The 21,533-nt window shown below is 39.0% G+C and overlaps 1 protein-coding gene across 2 annotated transcripts in view; it reads right to left on the bottom strand.

Annotated features, from left to right (window-relative positions):
- Nucleotides 1–21,533, bottom strand: part of LOC122790119 (rho GTPase-activating protein 20-like) — an 872,483-nt gene that overhangs the window by 64,458 nt on the left and 786,492 nt on the right. For both annotated transcript variants that reach the window (XM_044057693.1, XM_044057694.1), the window contains exon 12: nt 16,662–16,771. In XM_044057693.1, coding sequence (XP_043913628.1) covers nt 16,662–16,771 — 110 coding nt within the window. The remainder of the gene's footprint in view (nt 1–16,661; nt 16,772–21,533) is intronic.

Raw genomic sequence — 21,533 nt, 5'->3', positions numbered from 1 at the left:
AATAATTTTAAATTTATCTTTGTTAGCTTACCTATCACTTTGTCACGGTCATTTAATATTTTTTTTATATAAAACACTTTGACAACTTCATACACTAGCAGTTTCATTTTCTGTTTAGTTAAGTTTGACAGCATCTTTATATTCAAGTCTTGAATTATATTAAAAGAAGGAATACTTACTGTATAAAAATTATAAGGTGACCCAATATCATCCTCTCCTCATGATGAATAACTTTCTGATTATTACCCTTGATTTGATACACATTAACAGGTGCAAGATTCAGAAACATGGCATGTACTTTGTAGCATTAGTGTGTTTGTTGGTTAGCAAAGTAAATATCTGTGTGTGATTTATAAGCAATGTTTGGACATCAAACACCAGCAGCGATAAAACTGTGAATCTCAGGCAACAGTGGGGTAGAGTACAGGTGCAAATGAATGCATAAACATAGACAAATGTTGGGGTACGATTTTAAGGGTCTATATTACATAGTCGAAGCTTTAGGTAAAAGATCAACACCAAAACAGTGAAAGCTGTAAACATCGAATGGCACTTCCGTGAATTCTTTCGTAGGGAAAGAATTCACTTGGCTGAAGAAAAAAAAAATTTTAAAACCCTAATCAGCTGTGCCTCCCACACACCCCTAACTAAATAGACCAACTCCGAGATTGTTCTACAGTGGAGAAAAGGGCAGATTCCCGATAACGGCCAAGCAAATTCTTTCCCTATAAACGAATTAGTGGAAGTGGCCATTTGATGTTTACAGCTTTCCCTGTTTAGGTGTTGACCTTTAGGTATTTGATTACCTGAAGTTTCGATCACCTAATATAGATCCAATTTTAAAGCATCACAACACGTACAATACCTGGCATGTACTTGTACCTTACTTCATAAACTCAGGTATTGCTGAAAAGAATAGGGCTGTTACTCTACTGGAAGCCCTGATGTAAGCACTGTAAATCTATTTTATGGACATCTTTACTATGTGTGTTTCACAGAATGTTACTGCATTTATTCTTTAGTGTTTGACTATTCTGAAGAGAAGAAGACTACAGAGGAGGAGGACAGACTTATATAGTCATTTTCCATTCGGGTTCCTTCTGATTCATTGCACTACAAGGACTTTGGCTTCCTAGGACCAGTTCTGCAGAGTTCCAGCATTTAGTGAGAGCAGAGGCTTCCATGTGACAGTTACCTGCATTTGGGTTCCAGTGAGGGATATGAGTGCTTGATTTTGAGCGGACAGTTCCTTTGGGATCATTAGACATATTTTGATTGGCTGGCTTCTGCAGGAGTAGAGCCTTACAGACTTTGCATATCAGGAGGCTTGCTCAGTTCAGTGCCAGGTTTTATCCTAGTCTACAACAGGTAAGACAAACCTCTTCATCCTTGTTATATGCAGTATAAAATTTCATAGCCTTCTTTATAGCCTAGTTATACTACTGCAAATGATTTTACTATTGTCTACTTTCATACAGTAATTATTTTAGCTTATTTAATTTGCTGACTGCGCTTCTTGTGGGTACATTGCTGAATTTTAGCACATTTTCTCTGTTGACTGTTGTGTTGAGTTTAAATAAGACTGCATTATTCCATTCATTATGTTCTGTCATTCACTTTTGCTTTGCTGACTAGTGTTAAGTTTAAATAGTGCACTATTGTGTTTTGTTGCCTTGGTACCATTGGTCACTATTGACAACATCTAAGATAATACTGCAGGGTTGCCTGATGCTGATATAAGGTATATAAAAACAAATTAACCTATCTCAATTATTGATTGTACTTTTTGATCGCTGATGTCTTTGCATTTCAGCTTGTTAATGAATACTTTAATGTTTGGGCATTTAAAGTTGTTGCTTTACAGTACTGCACTTATAGACTGCAGGATTACCTATGTGATATACTTTTATTACTTAGCTGATTTGCTTTACTACACAGAAACTGTTTGCTTTACAGTTACTGCAGTTGAAATTACTCGGTTATATAATCTGTAGCTGTTACTATATAAGGATCCATTTGATTAGACTATCCTTTGCACATTTTTAATAGTTGGGCAGAGACGTTAGCCTACTGATCAAAGCTATTTGTTTTAAATTTGCCAGTTTTACTGATTACCTTACTGATCCTGCATGTTTCTCTCATTTATATTTATTTTTTGTACCACAAGTAGTCACAACTCTTATCCTATTATTCTTTAGCAATATCCCAAATAATCTTTTTCAAATCCAGTCAGTAAACCTCCTCTGTCTTATACCAAGAGCATGTATTTAACCTGTCCTGTTTTATTATACATCTTCATCTGCACTGGCCAAAATGGGATCTCAGTCAGATTTTGCTCCTTCTGTGTAGCTAGACTAATTTTTATTTTATTTTTTATTTTACATTTGTTGACCGGGCTAGTCTAACTGGATTTATGTCCATTTTGGGTAGAGGCCTGGGGAGAAAAGCTCCAAGCATGAACAGTAACACACAGTTAACAATATATAATAATATATAACTAGGACATGTAAGAAAACAGTACAGTGGTAGCATTGGTTAAAAGCAAAAATATAGTAATGTAATTATAGAATATAGACATTATGCTAAAAGTTTATTTAAGTAAAGCATGGCAGATGTACTAAACACAAAGTGGGTATGAGCACATCAGAGTAAAGTCCTTATAATTTTTTCTCTTACTATGAAAAAAAGAAGCATGATTAGGAGGCCTAGGTTAGAGGCCTAAGTTAGAGGGGTGGGGAAAAGGGTACGAGTAGGAGGGGAAATAGTTTTCAGTCTGGGTTAGCACAGGGACAAAGCCACTGAGTTTTAAGATGTTCTTTAATATGTTTTTTGAATAGAGATGTAGAAGGTAGGTTAGATAGTTCAGGAGGGAGCTGATTCCAGTTTTTGCCTGTAGTGTTTGAGAAAAGTGAGTCACCAGCTTTATTGTTAGATTTAATCGAGGAGACCAGGAGTTTATTAGCAGAACGTAGTGTAGCTAGATTTTTGTATGGTGAAATCAGATTAGTGAGGATAGGGGTATTATTGGGGTGGTGTAGGATCTTTTGAGTGATAAGTAACTGTTGCTAGAGTATGTGGTTCTGCAATTCTAGCCATCCTAGTTGTTTGAGGGTTAAGACAGTGGTGAGTTTTAAAGGGTGTACATGTAATGAATCTAGCTATGCTATTATAACAGGTAGAAAGTTTGGAGATGTTATTCTTAGATAGGTTAGTATATATAGCAGAGGCATAGAAAAAGGTAGAAATGAGGTGGGTCTGGGCAATAGTTTTCCTGGCTGTGGGGGTAAGGAAGGGTTTGATTCTATAGAGAGTACCAAGTTTTTTGTTAACAGATTGTATGGTGGTGTTAATATGGTCATCATAGTTAAGACGATTGTCAATTGTAACACCTAGTAGGCGGGTGGTAGTATCTGGGGTAATGTTAGTAGCATTGTTAGAGGTTATGGAGAAAAATGGTGTGGAAGATTTGTGAGTTGGAGTAAAAAGCAGTAATTTTGTTTTTTTGGGATTAAGGAGGAGGCAATGTTTCATAAACCAGTTTTCCACATTTTGGAACACGGTTTGGGTGAGGGACTGGCGGGAGGCTATGTTCTTAGCAGTACAGATTAAAATTGAGTCATCTGCATATGGAATGCAAGTGGCTTGAGGTATGTCCATGTGGAGGTCATTAATAAATAAGGAAAAAAGAAGGGGACCTAAGATAGAGCCCTGTGGGACTCCAATATTTACTGGAAGTAATGAAGACAGATTGTTATCCCAAAGTACTGCTTGTTGTCTGTTTTGAAGATAACACCTAAACCATTGTAATGCTAGTGGATCAAGAGAATGGTAATTTAGTTTATCAAGAAGTAAGTTATGGTTAACCATATCAAAGGCTTTTGACAGGTCAATAAATAGTGCAGAGGAAAAGGAGTTGTTATTACGATTTTTATTTATAGAGTCAGTGAAGGATAGAAGGGCAGTCATTGTGCTGTGGAATGGTCTAAAGCCATGTTGGCAGTGGGCTAGTTGGTTATTTTGTAGAAGGTGGTTGAGTAGTTGTTTATGAATACATTTTTCCATTATCTTAGCTAATGGGGAGAGTAAGGCAATAGGTCAAAAGTTAGAAAGCTCACTAGAAGATCCACCTTTATGTAGAGGGATGATGTGGGATACTTTCCAAATGGTAGGGATTTTGCCTTCAGAGATAGTTCTGTTAATAAGTATAGATATGGGGTAATGAATAGCTTTTGCGGCAATTTGTAGGTATTCAGATTTATTTATTTATCATTTGTTGATGGGAGTTGGTCCGCAGATGGGGTGCAGGGTTTCAGATTTTTAAGCAGTTTAAGAACATGAGATGTAGGAATAGGTTGTATATGAAAGATAGGAGACATCGTCTTGGAGGCGTGTGGTGGGGAAGCAGTAGGTGGGGGTACAGAATTGGCTAGGGTTTGAATGGCTTCTGTAAAGTATTTATTAAAGGCATCAGAGATCTGGTTGAAATTATTATGGTTGAAACCTAATGGGTCAGGAGTAGTTGAGTGTCCTGGCTGAAGAAGTTTGTTTATCCCTGACCAAAATTTTTGTGGGGTTTGTTGATTAGTTTGTTGGAGGTGTAGGTAGAAGTCTTTTTTGTCTCTAAGAGTATCCTTCTTGGTGGCATTTCTTAACTGCTTAAAGAGGAGGTGATCAGATGGACATTTGGTAGCTCTCCATTTAGCCCATATTTTGTTTCTGAGGAGCATCTTCTGCTTAGTTTGTTTTGTTCGCCATGGGGCAGATTTGGATCTTATTCTAGTGGAGTGATAAGGTGCGTGGTAGTCTAGAATTTGAAGAAAGTTAGTGTTGAAGTAGGTCACAGCCTCATCAAGTTCAAGATGGGTCAGTGGTGACCAGTCACATGCTTGCAATTCGCTCAGGAAACTATCAGGATTAAAGAATTTCTTTGAGCGGGAAGTTTTGAGTTTGTGAGTAGTTGGGATATGAAATTTTTGTCTAATAATGTAAGTAAGCATTTGGTCACTAATATTGTCAGGAAGGGTTCCTGGAGTATAATTGCTAGGGTGGTTGTTAATAAGGATCCAGTCAAGTGTAGATTCTTTCCTGTTAGGTTTGTGGATTCTAGTAGGAGTGGTTATTAATTGGGAGAATCCATAAAGATTTATGTGGTTAGTGGGGTTCTGAGAACTACAGGTTAACCAGTCTATGTTGAAGTCACCCAGTACAATGGTTTCCTGGGTTAGTTGGGTAGAGAGGAGATTAAGAACGTTTTCAAGAGTATCAGTATTGTTACCAGGGGGAAGATACAAGCAAATTAGGTTGATAGATTTGGTGTTGTTGATTTGGAGTTTGGTAGACAGTATTTTAGATTTGGTGTCTAGTAATGGAAGCTCATTAAACAGGGATACTTGGAGATTAGATTTATAGATAATGGCTATACCCCCCACCTTTTTTGGTTTTGCGGTCACATTTTAGGATGTTATAGCCTGGAGGGGTAATTTCCTGGTCTAGAGTAGATGGTTTTAGCCAGGTTTCTGTAAGACATAGAATATCAAATGAGTGCAAATCCAGGAGTGCATGCAGGTGTGGAATTTTATTGTTAAGACTTCTAATATTAAGGTGAACAATCAGGAGGGAGTTAGGTGCTTTAGCTAATATAGAAGGTTTAGGTAAAATTACATTATCAAGGTTATTCCTATTGTTAGTATTGGGGCCAGGGTTTGGATGAATATCCCAGTCAAGGAGAAGGTAACACTGGGGATAGTGTAGGAATTTAAGGGTCTTGAGGGAATTATTAAAATTATTTTTTGATGGTGAAGTAAGTCACATGGTTGTTCTATGATATTTTGGTAGCATATAGTTAGAGGTACAGGTTATGTTACTGTGGTTGAGGGAGTACATAAAGGAAGAAGGTAATGTTTGTTGGAAATTATGGTTTTGTTCAAGTAGAGTAAGATTTTCAAAGAAGGTCAGTGAATAAGGTATGGTCAGAGAGGCTATTGTGGTAGTTAAGAGTAGGATGTATGTGAAAATAGTTCTGTGTGTTGGTGACATGCATGGCAGTGAGTAGTAATCAGATGAGAGTAGCTTGTTTGTGTAAGTGAGGTAGGAAAATAGATGAGAATGTTTCAAGAGATTAAGCAGGGTATAGAAAAAGGTAATTTAAACTAAGTAGGAAAGAAAGAGATAGGGGAGTGGCCTAGTGATGAGGTATGTGATAGGTAGAGAAAAAAGGGGAGTGTTTAGTGAGGTATAAGTGTAGTACCACTGGGGGTGGGTGGAATTTGGGGGTAGGGGAGCGGAGTGAGGCCACAGGGCGAACGGAGCGGGGCAGACCCAAGTAAGTTGAAAGCAGTGAGAAAAAAACAATCAGTAAGGTAGTAGGTTGGAACAGGAGGCAGTAGGTAGAAAGGCAGAAGTTGTGAGTCTGAGGAAGGGAGAGTTAAAAGAGAGAGAAACCTGGGAGAGTAAGGGTTAGCCTAGGAGTAGTGAAGGTGGAGAAGGAGGGCTAGGTAAAGGGTTTATAAGGACTATGGGAGGAGATGTGTACAAGGTTTAAAGGGGTTATAGAAGAAGATAGACAAGGAGAAGAGAGCAACAATCATAAAAGGTTTAAAGTAAGAGGTAGGAAGAGAAACGAAAGTGAAATTAGAGGTGGGTAAAGACTGCCATCTAGTGGCCAAAGGTTGTAATAATCCTGTAGAGAGATCGCAGCAGTAGGATAAAAAATAGAAAAGTAATGGAGAAGGGAGGGTTATAAAAAATAGAAAAGTAATGGAGAAGGGGGGGTTATTACAATGAAGGTAGGGGGCTGCAGTGTCATAGAGACAGACAGTGGAGTACAACAGTAGTAAAACAGGAGGGGGGAGGTATGGCTGCTGGCAGATCTGGCAGTTTATCTAGTACAGCTAGAAGGTGTAGTGGACTAGAATATATATAATAGCACTAGGTATTTTGAGGCAGAGTAGTAACTGCCTCTTGCTAACTGAAAACTCTGTATTGCCTCCTCACAATGATTTAATATGTGAAAGATGTAAGCACAAACTTAATTTGGAGGCTACCTTTTCATTTCAGAATACATTTAGTAAGCGAGTGTGCACACACACACACACACACACACACACACACACACACACACACACACACACACACACGCACACGCACACACACACACACAACAAAGGGCACTTCCACTAAACCCGCTTATGCTGTGGTTAAGAGAACACTGCCCCAAGCCTCTTAGTCTAAAGACTAAAAAACGTTAGTTCACACAAGCAAACACACCCCACCTTCACCGTTCAAACCCACAGCAAGTACAGATACCTCTAAGGGTCATAAGGGAGCAAACTTCAAACTCTTATAGCCCACTGAGACTACATCTACCCAAAGTAATATTTTAGCAGTAGGTGACTATTGTCAGGCTTCCCAACACCACCCTTACCAGATTGGATAAGAATATAGTGACGGCTGTCTTTCTGTAGCCTACAGTCAGGAAGCTCTTAGATCCACCATCTTCACAAAAATATGATTATGACCTCATAGTGGTCCAGGTTGTGGTGAATGACCTTAGAAGTTCTACCAAAGGGACATGCAGTTGGATATGATTGAACTTGAATTTCTGAGGCAGGAAAGACACTGGCAATGAGTAGTATTTTACTCATTAGTCATGAGTAGTATTTTACCTTCACTCAGATTGATGTTGAGATTTAAAGACAAGATAATTGGTTTTAATAATTTGATATGTAGCTGGAGTCATTCTAAGGGGACCCAGCATGAATTAACTTGGATAATGGCTGCCAAAGCTTCTTGCTTTGCCAGGGACGACCTGCATCACTTTTATCAAGGCTTTCACATTTTGGCTAAAGCCTTTGCTGCCCCCATAGTGTCTTTTTAGGCAGAGTCCATCTGCTAGACATTCCAACCTACTAAATTCCAATTTGGAACAGATTTATATGGCTCTTCAGAATGCCAGGAGTCTTAAAAAAAATACCTGAACTTGAGGCTGTCCTGCAACTTAAACACATTTATATATGAGTAGTTAGAGAGACATTATTTCAGTGCATTGAAATTATTCCCTCCATTTCTATGTGTAGTTTCTAACACGTCTTCAGAACTACTAGAAATTGTGGGGGAATATCCGTATTTGTCAAGGATATCCTCACCTCAAGGCAGATTCCTCAGGACACAACACTGTACAGAAGAGCACTCAGACTTGAAGCACCAGGAGTAATAACTATTCCAGTAAAAGTCCTGAAAAGAACTTGGCTATTCATGGTCAGTCTTGAGAAAGACTGTTTTGGCTCTTAGAAGGACCGTAGTAGTCTTGAAAAAGACTGTATTTGGCTCTTATATGGGCCTTTGTGGTGTGGCGAGTGTGTCTTGAGGAGGACCTTTGTAGTCTTCAGGAGGACTGTTTTGGTCCTGAGGAGAATCTTTGTGGTATGGTGGTCCTTAGGAGGACTGAAAAGGACCTAGGTAGCACTTGGAAGGACTGTTTGAAGTTAAAAGCTTAAAAACCTCAATCCCTTGTAGGTCCAGCCAGAAATAAAGTGATTTACAGGCCTTAGACAAAACCAAAATAGGCCACAGCTAAACACATTAAATATCTCTCTCTCTCTCTCTATAGATATATATATATATATATATATATATATATATATATATATATATATATATATTCAGAACAATGCTTGGAGGAAGATCCTATTGGAAATTATAACCTGCAAGGACTGAATAAAGGATTTATTTTGGACTGGAACTGGCTTAAGGATTCGTTTATTTCACAGTGATCACCTTGCATGCTATTTGTGTTGTGTGAAGTATATGTGTTTAGCTGTGGCCTATTTTGGTTTTGTCTAAGGCCTGTAAATCACTTTTATTCTGGCTGGGCCTGACATGTACTACACAAATAGTCCTTATCAGGGCTACAAAGGTCCTCCTCAGGACTACCACACCAAAAAGGTTCTTCTTTGAATCACAACAGTCCTCCTAAGGACTACAAAGGTCCACCTCAGGACCACCATACCACTGCTGAATCCTACACTAAGGCACTGTACGAGCACATCCACTCATGCATGAATCGTGCCATCCCAAATAGAACCAAGATGCTCATATCCAAAAAAAAGGAAGCCTATCTGGTGGTCCCCTGCCATAAACAAACTTTACAACAAAATGAAGAAACTGTTGCAGAAAAGAGGAAACTCCCAGGATGCAAAAAACTCCCTTACCAGCCTCAGTAAGAAACTGAGATCCCTCATAAAATCCTCCAAAGCTAGTTACGAAAATAAAATTGCCAAAGATTCCAAAGACAACCACAAGGCATTCTATAACTATGTCAAGAATCTAAATGGCAATGCTCAGATCTGCTCTGAGCTAAAACAGAATGGCATTAAATATACTGATCCCAAGGATATTGCCAATATCCTGGCAGATCGATTCAGTGCCAACTTCACACCCCTCTCACCCCCTAAATGGCCCATCTCAATACCGGAAGATTGCCAAATTACGGTAATAACAGCCACACAGATAAAAAAATGCACTCTCCAAAGCTAAGAATACAGCATCCATGGGACCAGATGACATCCCGGGCTGTGTACTACATGAACTACAATATGAACCGGCACCTCACCTAAGTGTCATGTTTAATCATAGCCTCACCTCAGGTTTCGTGCCCACTGAGTGGCGCAAAGCTACAGTTATCCCACTCCACAACGGGGTATCCACCTTGGATCCTGGAAACTACCGTCCCATCAGTCTGACAAGCCTTATCTGCAAGGCCATGGAGTGTATTATCATGGAACTTATAAACAAAGACATTGGCAACCTTCAAACACTGGACCCCACCCAGTTTGGGTTCGTGAAGGGCCGATCTTGTCTCCTGAACCTGATTGACTTCTTCGAATCAGTCTCCAGAGCCATGGACAAGGGTAAGGTGGTCCACACACATCTAGACCTTGCCAAGGCCTTTGACACCATCCCCCACTCTGGAATCATAGATAAACTTACTAAGCTGGGCATTAATCCCTACGTCACCCAATGGGTTGCTAACTGGCTTACTGATAGAACCCACACTGTAAAAGTAGCCGACTCCAAATCCAGCTCCAGACAAGTGGAGTACCTCACGGTTCAGTCCTGGGACCGCTCTTGTTTGGCATTTACTTCTCTGAAGTACAGGCCAACACTAAGGGACTCTGGCTAACAAAGTTCGCAGATGACTGCAAACTGGGAGCCATTATTGAATCCCCAAATGATGTGGCTACTCTACAACAGGGCCTTACAGAAACAGATGCTTGGTGCCAGAGCCATGGGCTCAAGCTCAATGCCAAGAAATGTATAGTTATCCCCTTTGGGAAAAAACATGTTTCCGTGAATTACCATATAGGTGGCAGTACACTAAACACCAAAAATGTGATAAAAGACTTAGGGACACAGGTGGACAGTGGTCTCACCTTCGATAACCACATCGCCACAACAGTCAGGAAATCCTTCTATGTGGCACACCTCATCACTAAGGGCTTTTCATCCAGAAAAAAGGAGGTAATTGTCCCACTGTACTCATCCCTCATTAGACCCATTAAAGAATACAACGCCCCGTTTAGTATGTACCTCTCAAGACATCTGCAACAATTGGAAAGGCCACAGAAATACCTCACTAAAAGAATCACAGGCCTAAAGCAGATGCCCTATGCTGACCGCCTTAAAAAACTCCAGCTATATTCTGTCGCATATCATCTACTCAGAGGGGATCTCTGCTAAACATACAAGGCCAAGTCAAACCAAAAGCTGTTGGACATGCTACACTTAAAGAAATCACAATCCCTCAGAGCCACACGCTGCAGCGATCTAAACCTTGTCATCACAATAAACAAAACATGCTGGAGGGATAGGTTCCTGACACAGAGACTCCCCAGACTCTGGAATAGATTGCCCATACATGTCAAGCAGAGTGCCTCTTTGGCCCTCTTCAAAAGGAACATTGACGATTGGATGGGAGAAAGGAAATTCACCCCGGGGATCACGTCCGTCGCCCTGTTAGACAGGGGTCCAGGGAAGTAAATAGTGTGGGAAGAAATAGCCAGGGAATTGTTATGGCTAGGCTTGTATAGGCCCTAGGGCTGATAGCCTAGTACCAACCTATGAACCTATAAGGTTCTCCTCAGAACCAAAACAGTCCTCCTGAGGACTACAAAGATCCTCCTCAGGACCCACTCGCCACACCACAAAGGCCTTAGAAGAGCCAAATACAGTCTTCTTCAAGGCTACTAAGGCCCTTCTAAGAGCCAAAACAGTCTTTCTCAAGACTAACCAGGAATAGCCAAGTCCTTTTCAAGACTTGGACTTGAACCACCAGGAGTAATAACTATTCAAGTAAGAGTGTTCTTCCGTTCTGATTTTTACCCACAACACAAGTGGGCTATACTCTGACAGGAAGCAGATACCACCCACTGTTGGTTTTTGTTACTCAGGACACAACACTGGAATTCCTAGATGTTCAAATCACCATAAACAAGAATAATTAATACTTCATTAATAGTTATGGAAAACCCTCTCCGTTTCCTTCTGAGCATGATAGTCATAGTAACGTTTTAGCTAAAATCCTCATTAAACCCAATACCTTTCTCCTGGGGGACTTCAGCTCTCCATCAATAAACTACCTGAGCTGCACTGCTAGTGGTCAGCATGCCAAATATGTTCTTGACAATACACATTCTAACTCTATTTTGCAAATAGTTAATCATCCTACAAGGGACCCCAATGTCCTGGATCTAGTTCTCACACATATGGATACTTTCTTGGATATCTCCATATAGGTTCATAGGTTCATAGGTTCATAGATTAGTACTAGACTAACTGCCCTTGTGAGCCATTTTAAGCCTAGCCAGCTATCCCTTGTGAGACTCAAACTCTGTACCTTGTGTTTGTAAGGCAAAGACCTTAACCATTAGGCCACTCTTCTTGTTAAATCAAACCATAAATGTGTGATTGTTTCCTTTAAAACTGGTGGTACTTCCCCTGTGAATACCTTTGTATTAAAGGACTTCTTAAAAACAAATCTTCATTTATTTGATGAACTAAATAAATTCCACTGTAATCCTCCTCTGATAGATCCTAATGCTGAAGCTCCTGTCTCTGTCTGACTTCTACTCCCACTAAAATAAAGCTTTTGATTAGGCAGTTTGTATCTAAACCAAATATAATGAGAGATTTAGAATACTTGTATAAATAAATTGTATAACAAGAGAAAGAAATTGCTTAATGTTTATAATGGCTCTCATTTAACTTAACTTATACATGCCTTTAAGCAAAGTAGTACAGGGCTTAATGGAACTTTTAAAAAGCTCAAAACTGAGTAAGAACTTAAAACAGCAACTGAAGCCAAAAACAGCTACAAATCTTAGTTAACTGTGTCGAGATGTTAAGAACTAATACCGAACAATGTTTGGAACTAGTCCACAATAATTTTGTACACTCTGAACCAAAGGAAATAGCTAATATTCTAGCTGACAAATTTAGTGCAAATTTTGCTCCATTTAATGTTGTTGTTGTCTTTCTGCTTTTCCTGGTTAGGGGTCGTCACAGCGGAACTCCAATCTGCTAATGATTGGTCGTAGATTTTGACTTACGCCAAGGTGCCAGCTCGACGTTCAACCTTCAGAGAAGGCATGCCCATTTACGCATGTCTATCGAATGCCCACCCAACCGTGGGGAGGACATGCAGACTCCACACAGAAGGCACTCCCCACACTCCAGCCGTGAATCGAACGGGAGAACCTCTTGCTGTGAGGCAACAACACTACCGCTGCACCACCGTGGAAGTCGTGTTGTATCTTTTCCACAGATTCCACAATCCTAGCCACTCCTTTAATTACTGTGGAGCAAGTTGTTTCATTTCCAAAGGCATCTCCACTAGATCTACAGAAGTCTTAATTCCTCTTTACACGTATCTCATCAGATCCATTGTTGAATATAATGTACCATTTGGCATGCAATTATTTAAACATATTACTTGGCTTGAAAGATCTCAGACATTCATAAATAAAGGATCAGTGGCATCAAACGTCTTAGTAATCACAACACACTCTCTTTACTCAGTCTCTTATAGATTCCTCCATGGAGACCCATTTTAAGCCATGAAAGATCCAACTTTCTCTGACCTCCTGTTCTTTCACACAATAAATGATGCCTCACGTACTTGGTTAAATGAATTAAACCTTCATCAACACATAAATAAGACATACTGGTGTGACAGATTTATATCCCAACATATTCCTCCCTCTGAAACAAACTGCCAGCATTGGTCAAACAGAGTAGTAAGCAAGTAATTGGATGGGCATCCTTAAATTTTTGCTAGTCTATTTTGTCTTGCCCTCCATGAGGCTGGAAAGATCTTTTGAATGGGGATTTTTAGGTAGGCTAGTAATGCTCCGCAGACTGATTGCTTAGTACTTGGCTATGAATCTATGAACCTATGATCATATAGGCACCTGCATAATGCTTTTTTTTTTTTTAATGCACAAAAAAATTTTCCCAGCATTTAGAACTGTGTATATATACAAATACATACATTATAAATACCTAGGTGAATTAAGATACGAGTCAGTAAAATGGTACTTTACAATGGTCAGGCAATGGCTATTGATGCTAACGTGGTTTTACTATACTGGCTGTGCAGTGCACCCCTTTATATTCTTGCTTAAAGAATGTGCAGGTCATTTACATTGTAACATGTAGCAAAAGCTGACATTCTCTGCAGATTAAAAGAACTAATGAGTTACTGATGTGAGTAATATGCAAGACAGGAATAAGCATGTGATTGAGCCTTTGTTACTGAACTGTATGCCATCCACCACTAAAATGTAATGCCTTTCTGAGACCAGAGTACCATAATCTGTAAAGGACCTCCTGGAGTCTGTAAGACATACTATTTTTCCAGATATCAGGCAATCTTCCTTGTAGAAGAAGCTGCTACCTACTGTTCACATGTAAGAATCCAGCCTGGTAGTATGAGCCACAGTTTTCTCCTTTGGGGTCCTTTCAGTATAAATCAGCTGACAGGACTACGTTCATTTAATGTGTGATCAATGAGCTAAATTTCAGATCAGGAATAATTACCACATTCCTCCGACTGTTTTGGATTTATGCAGAAAATATATTACTTTGTGTGACATGTTTCACTTTGTGTCTAGAGATTTTTGCAGATAAATTTTATATTAGCATTAGAAGAGATGGGGAGAGATAGAATATCATATACTTTTGCCTCTCTCTCCTTTTTCTGATATTTTTCATACATACTTTAAGGATGCATGTTTTCTGGTATCAAAAAAATAAATATAATCTTAGCCATACAATTAGGTATAAGCTGCTGTTAGAAAAACAAGCAAATTATGACCATTTATGTGAAATCTAAATTTTAGTTTTCAGTCTTGGTAATGAGCATACAATCTTCCTACGGATACATCCGGGATGCAGAGGATTGTAGTCTAAAAACAGTCCTGAAGTATATCATCTCTAATTTTACTAGTACTGGACAGTAATCCTACAGGCAGCATTCAAAATCATTTTATTCTCTCTCTACGTAGAGGTCAGACAGAGATTCACTTACAAACAAGGTTACAACCTGTCCTTTGTGCAGGACAAGTCCCTCTGTTGTGTCCTGCAAAAAAACTGAAAACTGGCCAACGTCCTGAGATTTTAGGACAAAAATATTCCCAAAGTTTTCTTTAATAGTTGCATAAAACAATTATTTTGCATCTGAAACAACAAAATATTATAGAAAACAGCATAAACAACTCAAGTGCTACAATAATAACCTTTTTATTTTGCAAAGACGTGGAGTTGTCTCCTTTGCTATGACTGTGGAGTATGATTTGTCCTGCAAAATCTCACATTTATGCAAAGAATGTCCCACTTTTGACATTTGAAAAGATTACTTAGGAAGTGCATATTTTTTCAGTGATATTGGACAACTGTCTTTGCGGCCCTGTAGTACATGCCTGCATTGATTTATGCAGATTAATTGCATCCAGTGTGCCATACTTTCTGGATGGCCCTTAGCTATGCACAGATGGCTGTACAGAGTTTGTCATGGCCGTGCAGTCAACATGTAGGGTGACCCTTCTTTGAATATTAAGTACAATAAAACTCTAAGGTTCAGAAACTGGTTTGATGTGAGCATTACTATTATGGCTAGCAAAAACTGGTATTTTGTAATTCTTTGTATCACAGTCCTGACTACCTCAGTTCATTGCTTCCATGGACCTCTTTCACTGTTCCTTGTTATGTGGAGGCCATTTCTGAGCTTGCCCTTTGCATCTAATACAGAGTGCTGAAACCTTCTTTGATTTAAATAAATGATATGAAGTTATAAAGTGGCAGCTAGTGACATTGTAATATTTAAAATTGCTGATAATCCATCTTCTTTTATTATGATATGTATGTGTATTTTTGTGTCAGTTTCGTTATGCGTTTGGTGCAGCTGAATACGTTGACTCTTGTAGTAAATTCTTCATTAACTGGATCTGTTTTTTTGGGGTGTCGCAGTCATTCAGCTGTGACAATGGTTGATTTTGCTGGTATAGAGGAAATGTTACTGTAGTCACAATGTTGTGGTCGTGGGGTTATTATTTATAAGGATGAAGATGTGCAGGTGAAAACCATTTGATATGGGGGGTGTAGAACCACCAACGTAAACCATTTTCTATGACAGATGTTGGTGTCATATTTGAGAAATGATGTCTGTGGTATTGTAAGGTAACTAGCTGGTTAGTTTGATGTCTGTGGTATTGTAAGGTAACTAGCTGGTTAGTTTGCAGCGGCATTAACTGATGTACGTTTACTGATGTTCTGTATGAGAGTGTATTTGTAAGGAATTTTCCTTGTAACTTGATTGCAATAAGAAACCAAAATTATTATTTTTCTGACTGTTACTGATGAAATGTATGTATATAATCTGACAGGATATGTAGTTAGTGTGTTGTGTGTTATTTTTTTGTGGGATGACTATTAAGTTAACTATTGATGCACAATCAACTAAATTAGGGGTTCTGTAAATGTGTGTATATATGTGTGTGTGTGTGTGTGTGTATGTGTGTGTGTATATATATATATATATATATATATATATATATATATATATATATATATATATATATCTATAGCTATATTTATATAATACATTTCTATATATATATATATATATATATATATATATATATATATATATATATATATAGCTATATTTATATAATACATTTCTATATATATATATATCTCCTATATATTAGTTGAATTTAAAGAATCTATACTTGCTGTGCCCCAATGTACCCAGATTGCCCCCACCGTATCTTTGCAGGACTCTCCTACATGTTGTTATAAAGCTGTAAATCAGAAGTAAAGGTGGTAGCAGATGATGCATATCTATCTACAACTGTGTTACAGTACTCAGCTTGCAAGCACTTAGGATAAATAGCAGTAGTGGGAGAATAACTAGTCTATGCAATGAGTTGTGATACAAATGGCAATAAATTAAGTAATGATATGCTTTGCACATTGTCATATGCTCAAGATTCTTCTGAAATGTCTCATTACATCATCACAACACACACATTATTTTGCTGTGTACATTAATTAAGTAAAGAAATAACATTCAGCTATTTCATTAGATGGAAATGTTTGCATACCTTTTTATAGTCCCTAGCTTTTCTTCAGTATTTTCTGTCTCCATGGCTTCCATCCATAGTTCATACATTTGTGAAGAAAGAATACTGTCTGGTATATTTCGCAGAAAATCCTAAAAACAAAGGCACAAAAAGTCAAAACTTCCTGCATATATTAACCAACTTTTTCATTAAAAATATATCACTTTTGCTGTTTGAATTCATTCAATGGTTGTTTGTTGTCTAATGCATCCCTAGGTGCTTTGTCATGGCTAAGCATGTTTTTGTAAAGGTAGAGATCTGCATCCTGCATAAATGAAGATATATTGCAGCCATGAAATAACTCCACTTCATCTCCAGTTTGCTCAGTGAATACTGGCCCTGTGTTCTTAGAGACACTGTTTTATTTGAACAGAAAATGTGGTTTAACTACAATTTGCATAAACTGGTTGCTATTTAATGTAGTGAAGAGAGAGAGAAGCAGTCTATAGGCTTTGATGTGTGTCCCTGTGCCTGAAATGGCAGCATGGATATCTTTATAATGAACGCAGAATATACAGATATTTTTTGCCCCTATAAATTTGCCCCTTTACTAACCTTTATGCTAACCCTAACCCATACATAATGGCACACACACACCTACCCCATAAATGTAAAAACCCACACTTGCCTCCATAATCTTTTGTGTGTGACCAGATGCGCATTTTACATTCAAAATGTGTTCAGTGAAGCAATCATACAATCATTCAGTCGTACATTAAGGAACCATATACATATATATCAAACAAAACCAAACATCAAACTATATTGAACTACACAGTCCTAATTTGAAATCCCACATTCCTGGCTGAAAAAAATCTGAAACCACAAAAGACCTCTCAAAACGAAAAAAAAAAAAAAAAAAGTGTTTTGTCTAGAGGGGAAAGCACCTGCACACCACGCCAAGTTAAAAATACCAACTCCAATTCCACAACAATTGAACAAGAGGGGAGACAGTGAGAGAGAGAGAGAGAGAGTTCCTACAGAAACAAATCACTGCCAGGATTAGACAACAGCTCCCAGCAATGATCTCCTTAACAAATCAAATCTGCCCACATCATAGGTTCATAGGTTGGTACTAGGTTTTTGGCCTTAGGGCCTATACAAGCCTAGCCATAACAATTCCCTGGCTATTTCTTCCCACACTGTTTACTTCCCTGGACCCCTGTCTAGTAGGGCGACTGAGGTGATCCCCGGGGTGAATTTCCTTTCTCCCATCCAATCATCAAGGTTCCTTTTGAAGAGGGCCAAAGAGGCGCTCTGCTTGACATGTATGGGCAGTCTATTCCAGAGTCTGGGGAGTCTCTGGGTCAGGAACCTATCCCTCCAGCATGTTTTGTTTATTGTGATGACAAGATTTAGATCCCTGAAGCGTGTGGCTCTGAGGGATTGGGATTTCTTTAAGTGTAGCATGTCCAACAGCTCTGGGTTTGACATGACCTTGTTTGTTAAGCAGAGATCGCCTCGGAGTAGACAATATGTGACAGAGTATAGCTGGAGTTTTTTAAGGCGGTCAGCACAGGGCATCTGCTTTAGGCCTGTGATTCTTTTAGTGAGGTATTTCTGCGGCCTTTCCAGTTGCTGCAGATGTCTTGAGAGGTACATACCAAATGGGGCATTGTATTCTATAATGGGTCTAATGAGGGATGAGTACAGTGGGACAATGACCTCCTTTTTTCTGGATGAAAAGCCCTTGGTGTTGAGGTGTGCCACATAGAAGTATTTCCTGACTGTTGTGGCGATGTGGTTATTGAAGGCGAGACCACTGTCCACCTGTGTCCCCAAGTCTCTTATCACACTTTTGATGTTTAGTGTACTGCCACCTATGTGATAATTCATGGGTACATGTTTTTTCCTAAAGGGGATAACTATACATTTCTTGGCATTGGGCTTGAGCCCATGGCTCTGGCACCAAGCATCTGTTTCTTTAAAGCCCTTTTGTAGAATATCCACATCATTTGGGGATTCAGTAATGGCTCCCAGTTTGCAGTCATCTGCGAACTTTGTTAGCCAGAGTCCCTTAGTGTTGGCCTGTACTTCAGAGAAGTAGATGCCGAACGAGAGGTCCCAGGACTGAACCCTGAGGTACTCCACTTGTCTGGAGCTGGATTTGGAGTCAGCTACTTTTACAATGTGGCTTCTGTCAGTAAGTCAGTTGGCAACCCATCGAGTGATGTAAGGATTAATGCCCAGCTTTGGAAGTTTATCTATGATTCCAGAGTGGGGGATGGTGTCAAAGGCCTTGGCGAGGTCCAGATAGGCTGTGTGGACTGCCTTACTCTCATCCACTGCTCTGGAGACTGATTCAAAGAAGTCATTAAGGTTCAGGAGACAAGATCGGCCCTTCACGAACCCAAACTGGGTGGGGTCCAGTGTTTTAAGGTTGCCAATGTCTTTCTTTATAAGTTCCGTGATAATACGTTCCATGGCCTTGCAGATCAGGCTCATCAGACTGATGGGGCAGTAATTCCTGGGATCCAAGGTGGATCCCCCCTTGTGGAGTGGGATAAATGTAGCTGTGCGCCACTCAGTGGGCACGAAGCCTGAGGTGAGGGTATGATTAAACATGACACTTAGGTGAGGTGCCAGTTAATTTTGTAGTTCATGTAGTACACAGCCCAGGATGTCATCTGGTCCCATGGATGCTGTATTCTTAGCTTTGGAGAGTGCATTTTTACCTGTGTGGCTGTTATTACCGGACTTTGGCAATCCTCCAGTATTGAGATGGGCCATTTAGGGGGTGAGAGAGGGGTGACGTTGGCACTGAATCGATCTGCCAGGATATTGGCAATAGCCTTGGGATCAGTATATTTAATGCCATCCTGTTGTAGCTCAGAGTAGATCTGAGCATTGCCATTTAGATTCTTGACATAGTTATAGAATGCCTTGTGGTTGTCTTTGGAATCGTTGTGGCAATTTTATTTTCGTAACTAGCTTTGGAGGATTTTATGAGGGATCTCAGCTTCTTACTGAGCCTGGTAAGGGAGTTTTTTGCATCCTGGGATTTTCCTCTTTTCTGCAACAGTTTTTTCCTTTTGTTGTAAAGTTTGTTTGTGGCAAGGGACCACTAGATTGGCTTCCTTTTTTTGGAGGAGAGCATCTTGGTTCTGTTTGGGATGGCACGATTCATGCATGAGAGGATGTGCTCGTACAGTGCCTTAGTGTAGGACTCAGCAGTCAAACTTTCAGTTCCCGTCTGCATGGGTGTAATGAAGTTTGTAACTTCTGACTTGAATAGCATGAAGTTGGCCTTGGAGAAGTTTTTTATGGAGGTTTCCTTACTGGGGGGTGGGGGTGGGATGTGGATGTTAAGGGTGATTAGCTTATGGTCTGACCTGACCAACGAGGGTGTGACCATAGGTGTGGGGCATAGATTTCCCATGTTGATAATGACCAGGTCTAGGATATTGGAGCCCCTGGTGGGACTATGGATTAGTTGATCCAGGGCACTGGAATTTATATCCCATAGAGACAACAACCTACCTGCAACCACCTGTCTACATAATATTCTGAATGCACACATTTCTGATATTAAAACATTTAATAATATGTATGCTTTGAATACTAAGCAGTCGATAATAAACAGTGCAAACTCATTGATAACTGTTCAACATTCTGCAGTGTGTGTGTGTGTGTGTGTGTATACATATAATATACAAATATATATGTGTATATATAATATGTATATCTGTTTGTCTAATTTTAAAACCCAAATTGCCATAAAACCGAACCTTAAAATATCGAGACAGAAATACCAAAAGCACAAAATTCTGAAAGTGAACAAAACCGAATCCCAAAATATCTCAACCTACAAACCAAAAATAACCTACAATTTGTCTTTCAGCAATACATGCCATAGTGTAATACAGAAGTACTGCACACCGTTTAACAGAAACCGCACCAACAAACCAGTTTTCGTATATATAGATATTTAACAGCATTCTGCAACAAATTCTGTCACAAAGACTACGATTATACTATACCCTTAGCTTACATAACAAACGGCTCTACCTTTCTAAGTTTCAGTATTCCAGCATTCGGTATTGTTGCCTTGCAGGATTTTGAAAGCTCGGTATTTCCATCTCGATATTTTACGGTCGGTATTATGGCAATTCGGGTTTTAAAAGTAGACCCATTTGTGTGTGTGTATATGTATATTGTGTGTGTGTGTGTGTATATATATATATATATATATATATATATATATATATATATATATATATATATATATATATAACACACACACACACACACACACACACAAAAATTGTGTTGCATTATGTTCATTTTTTACATTCTTGAAGCTTGCATTGCAGCTTGGTTAACAGAGCTGGATTAATTAATTAAAGCAGAAGTGGAATAACCAGGTATTCACACTTAAATGCAATAGATATGCTTTTTATGTCTACAGCATGTGGCGTGACCCACTAACAAGACACTCCTTTGCATCCTTTAGTAAAGTAGTTGCAAACTTAACCTTTACCAGTGTGTGCTTATGAATACAAACAGCACACACATGCACACACACATACATACACAAACACAAGAATACAGTCTAAGCAAACATTAAATTAACTGAGATATAGCAGTAGTTTGACTTTTTCTATAAAACAAGTATTTCAGTTGTGCAAGTATCAATATTCTGCAGATTATCTTTTAAAAAAACTGAAGTGAAATACAATTTTATTTAACAGTTGTGCAGATTCCAAGAAAGGATTTCAGTAACTCTTCATAATACATACCAGCGTTATCCAAAGTGCTACTTAGTAAGGTAATGGATATTTCTTTACAACACAGCATGCACATAATTTAGTTTATATAAACTTCAGACTTCTGAGTACAAGAAGATAAGTAGCC

This window comes from Protopterus annectens, chromosome 15.part0 (assembly GCF_019279795.1).
Source record: "Protopterus annectens isolate FY-2018-M chromosome 15.part0, PAN1.0, whole genome shotgun sequence".
NCBI classification, from domain to species: domain Eukaryota; kingdom Metazoa; phylum Chordata; order Ceratodontiformes; family Protopteridae; genus Protopterus; species Protopterus annectens.
This window is presented reverse-complemented; position numbering and strand designations above follow the sequence as displayed.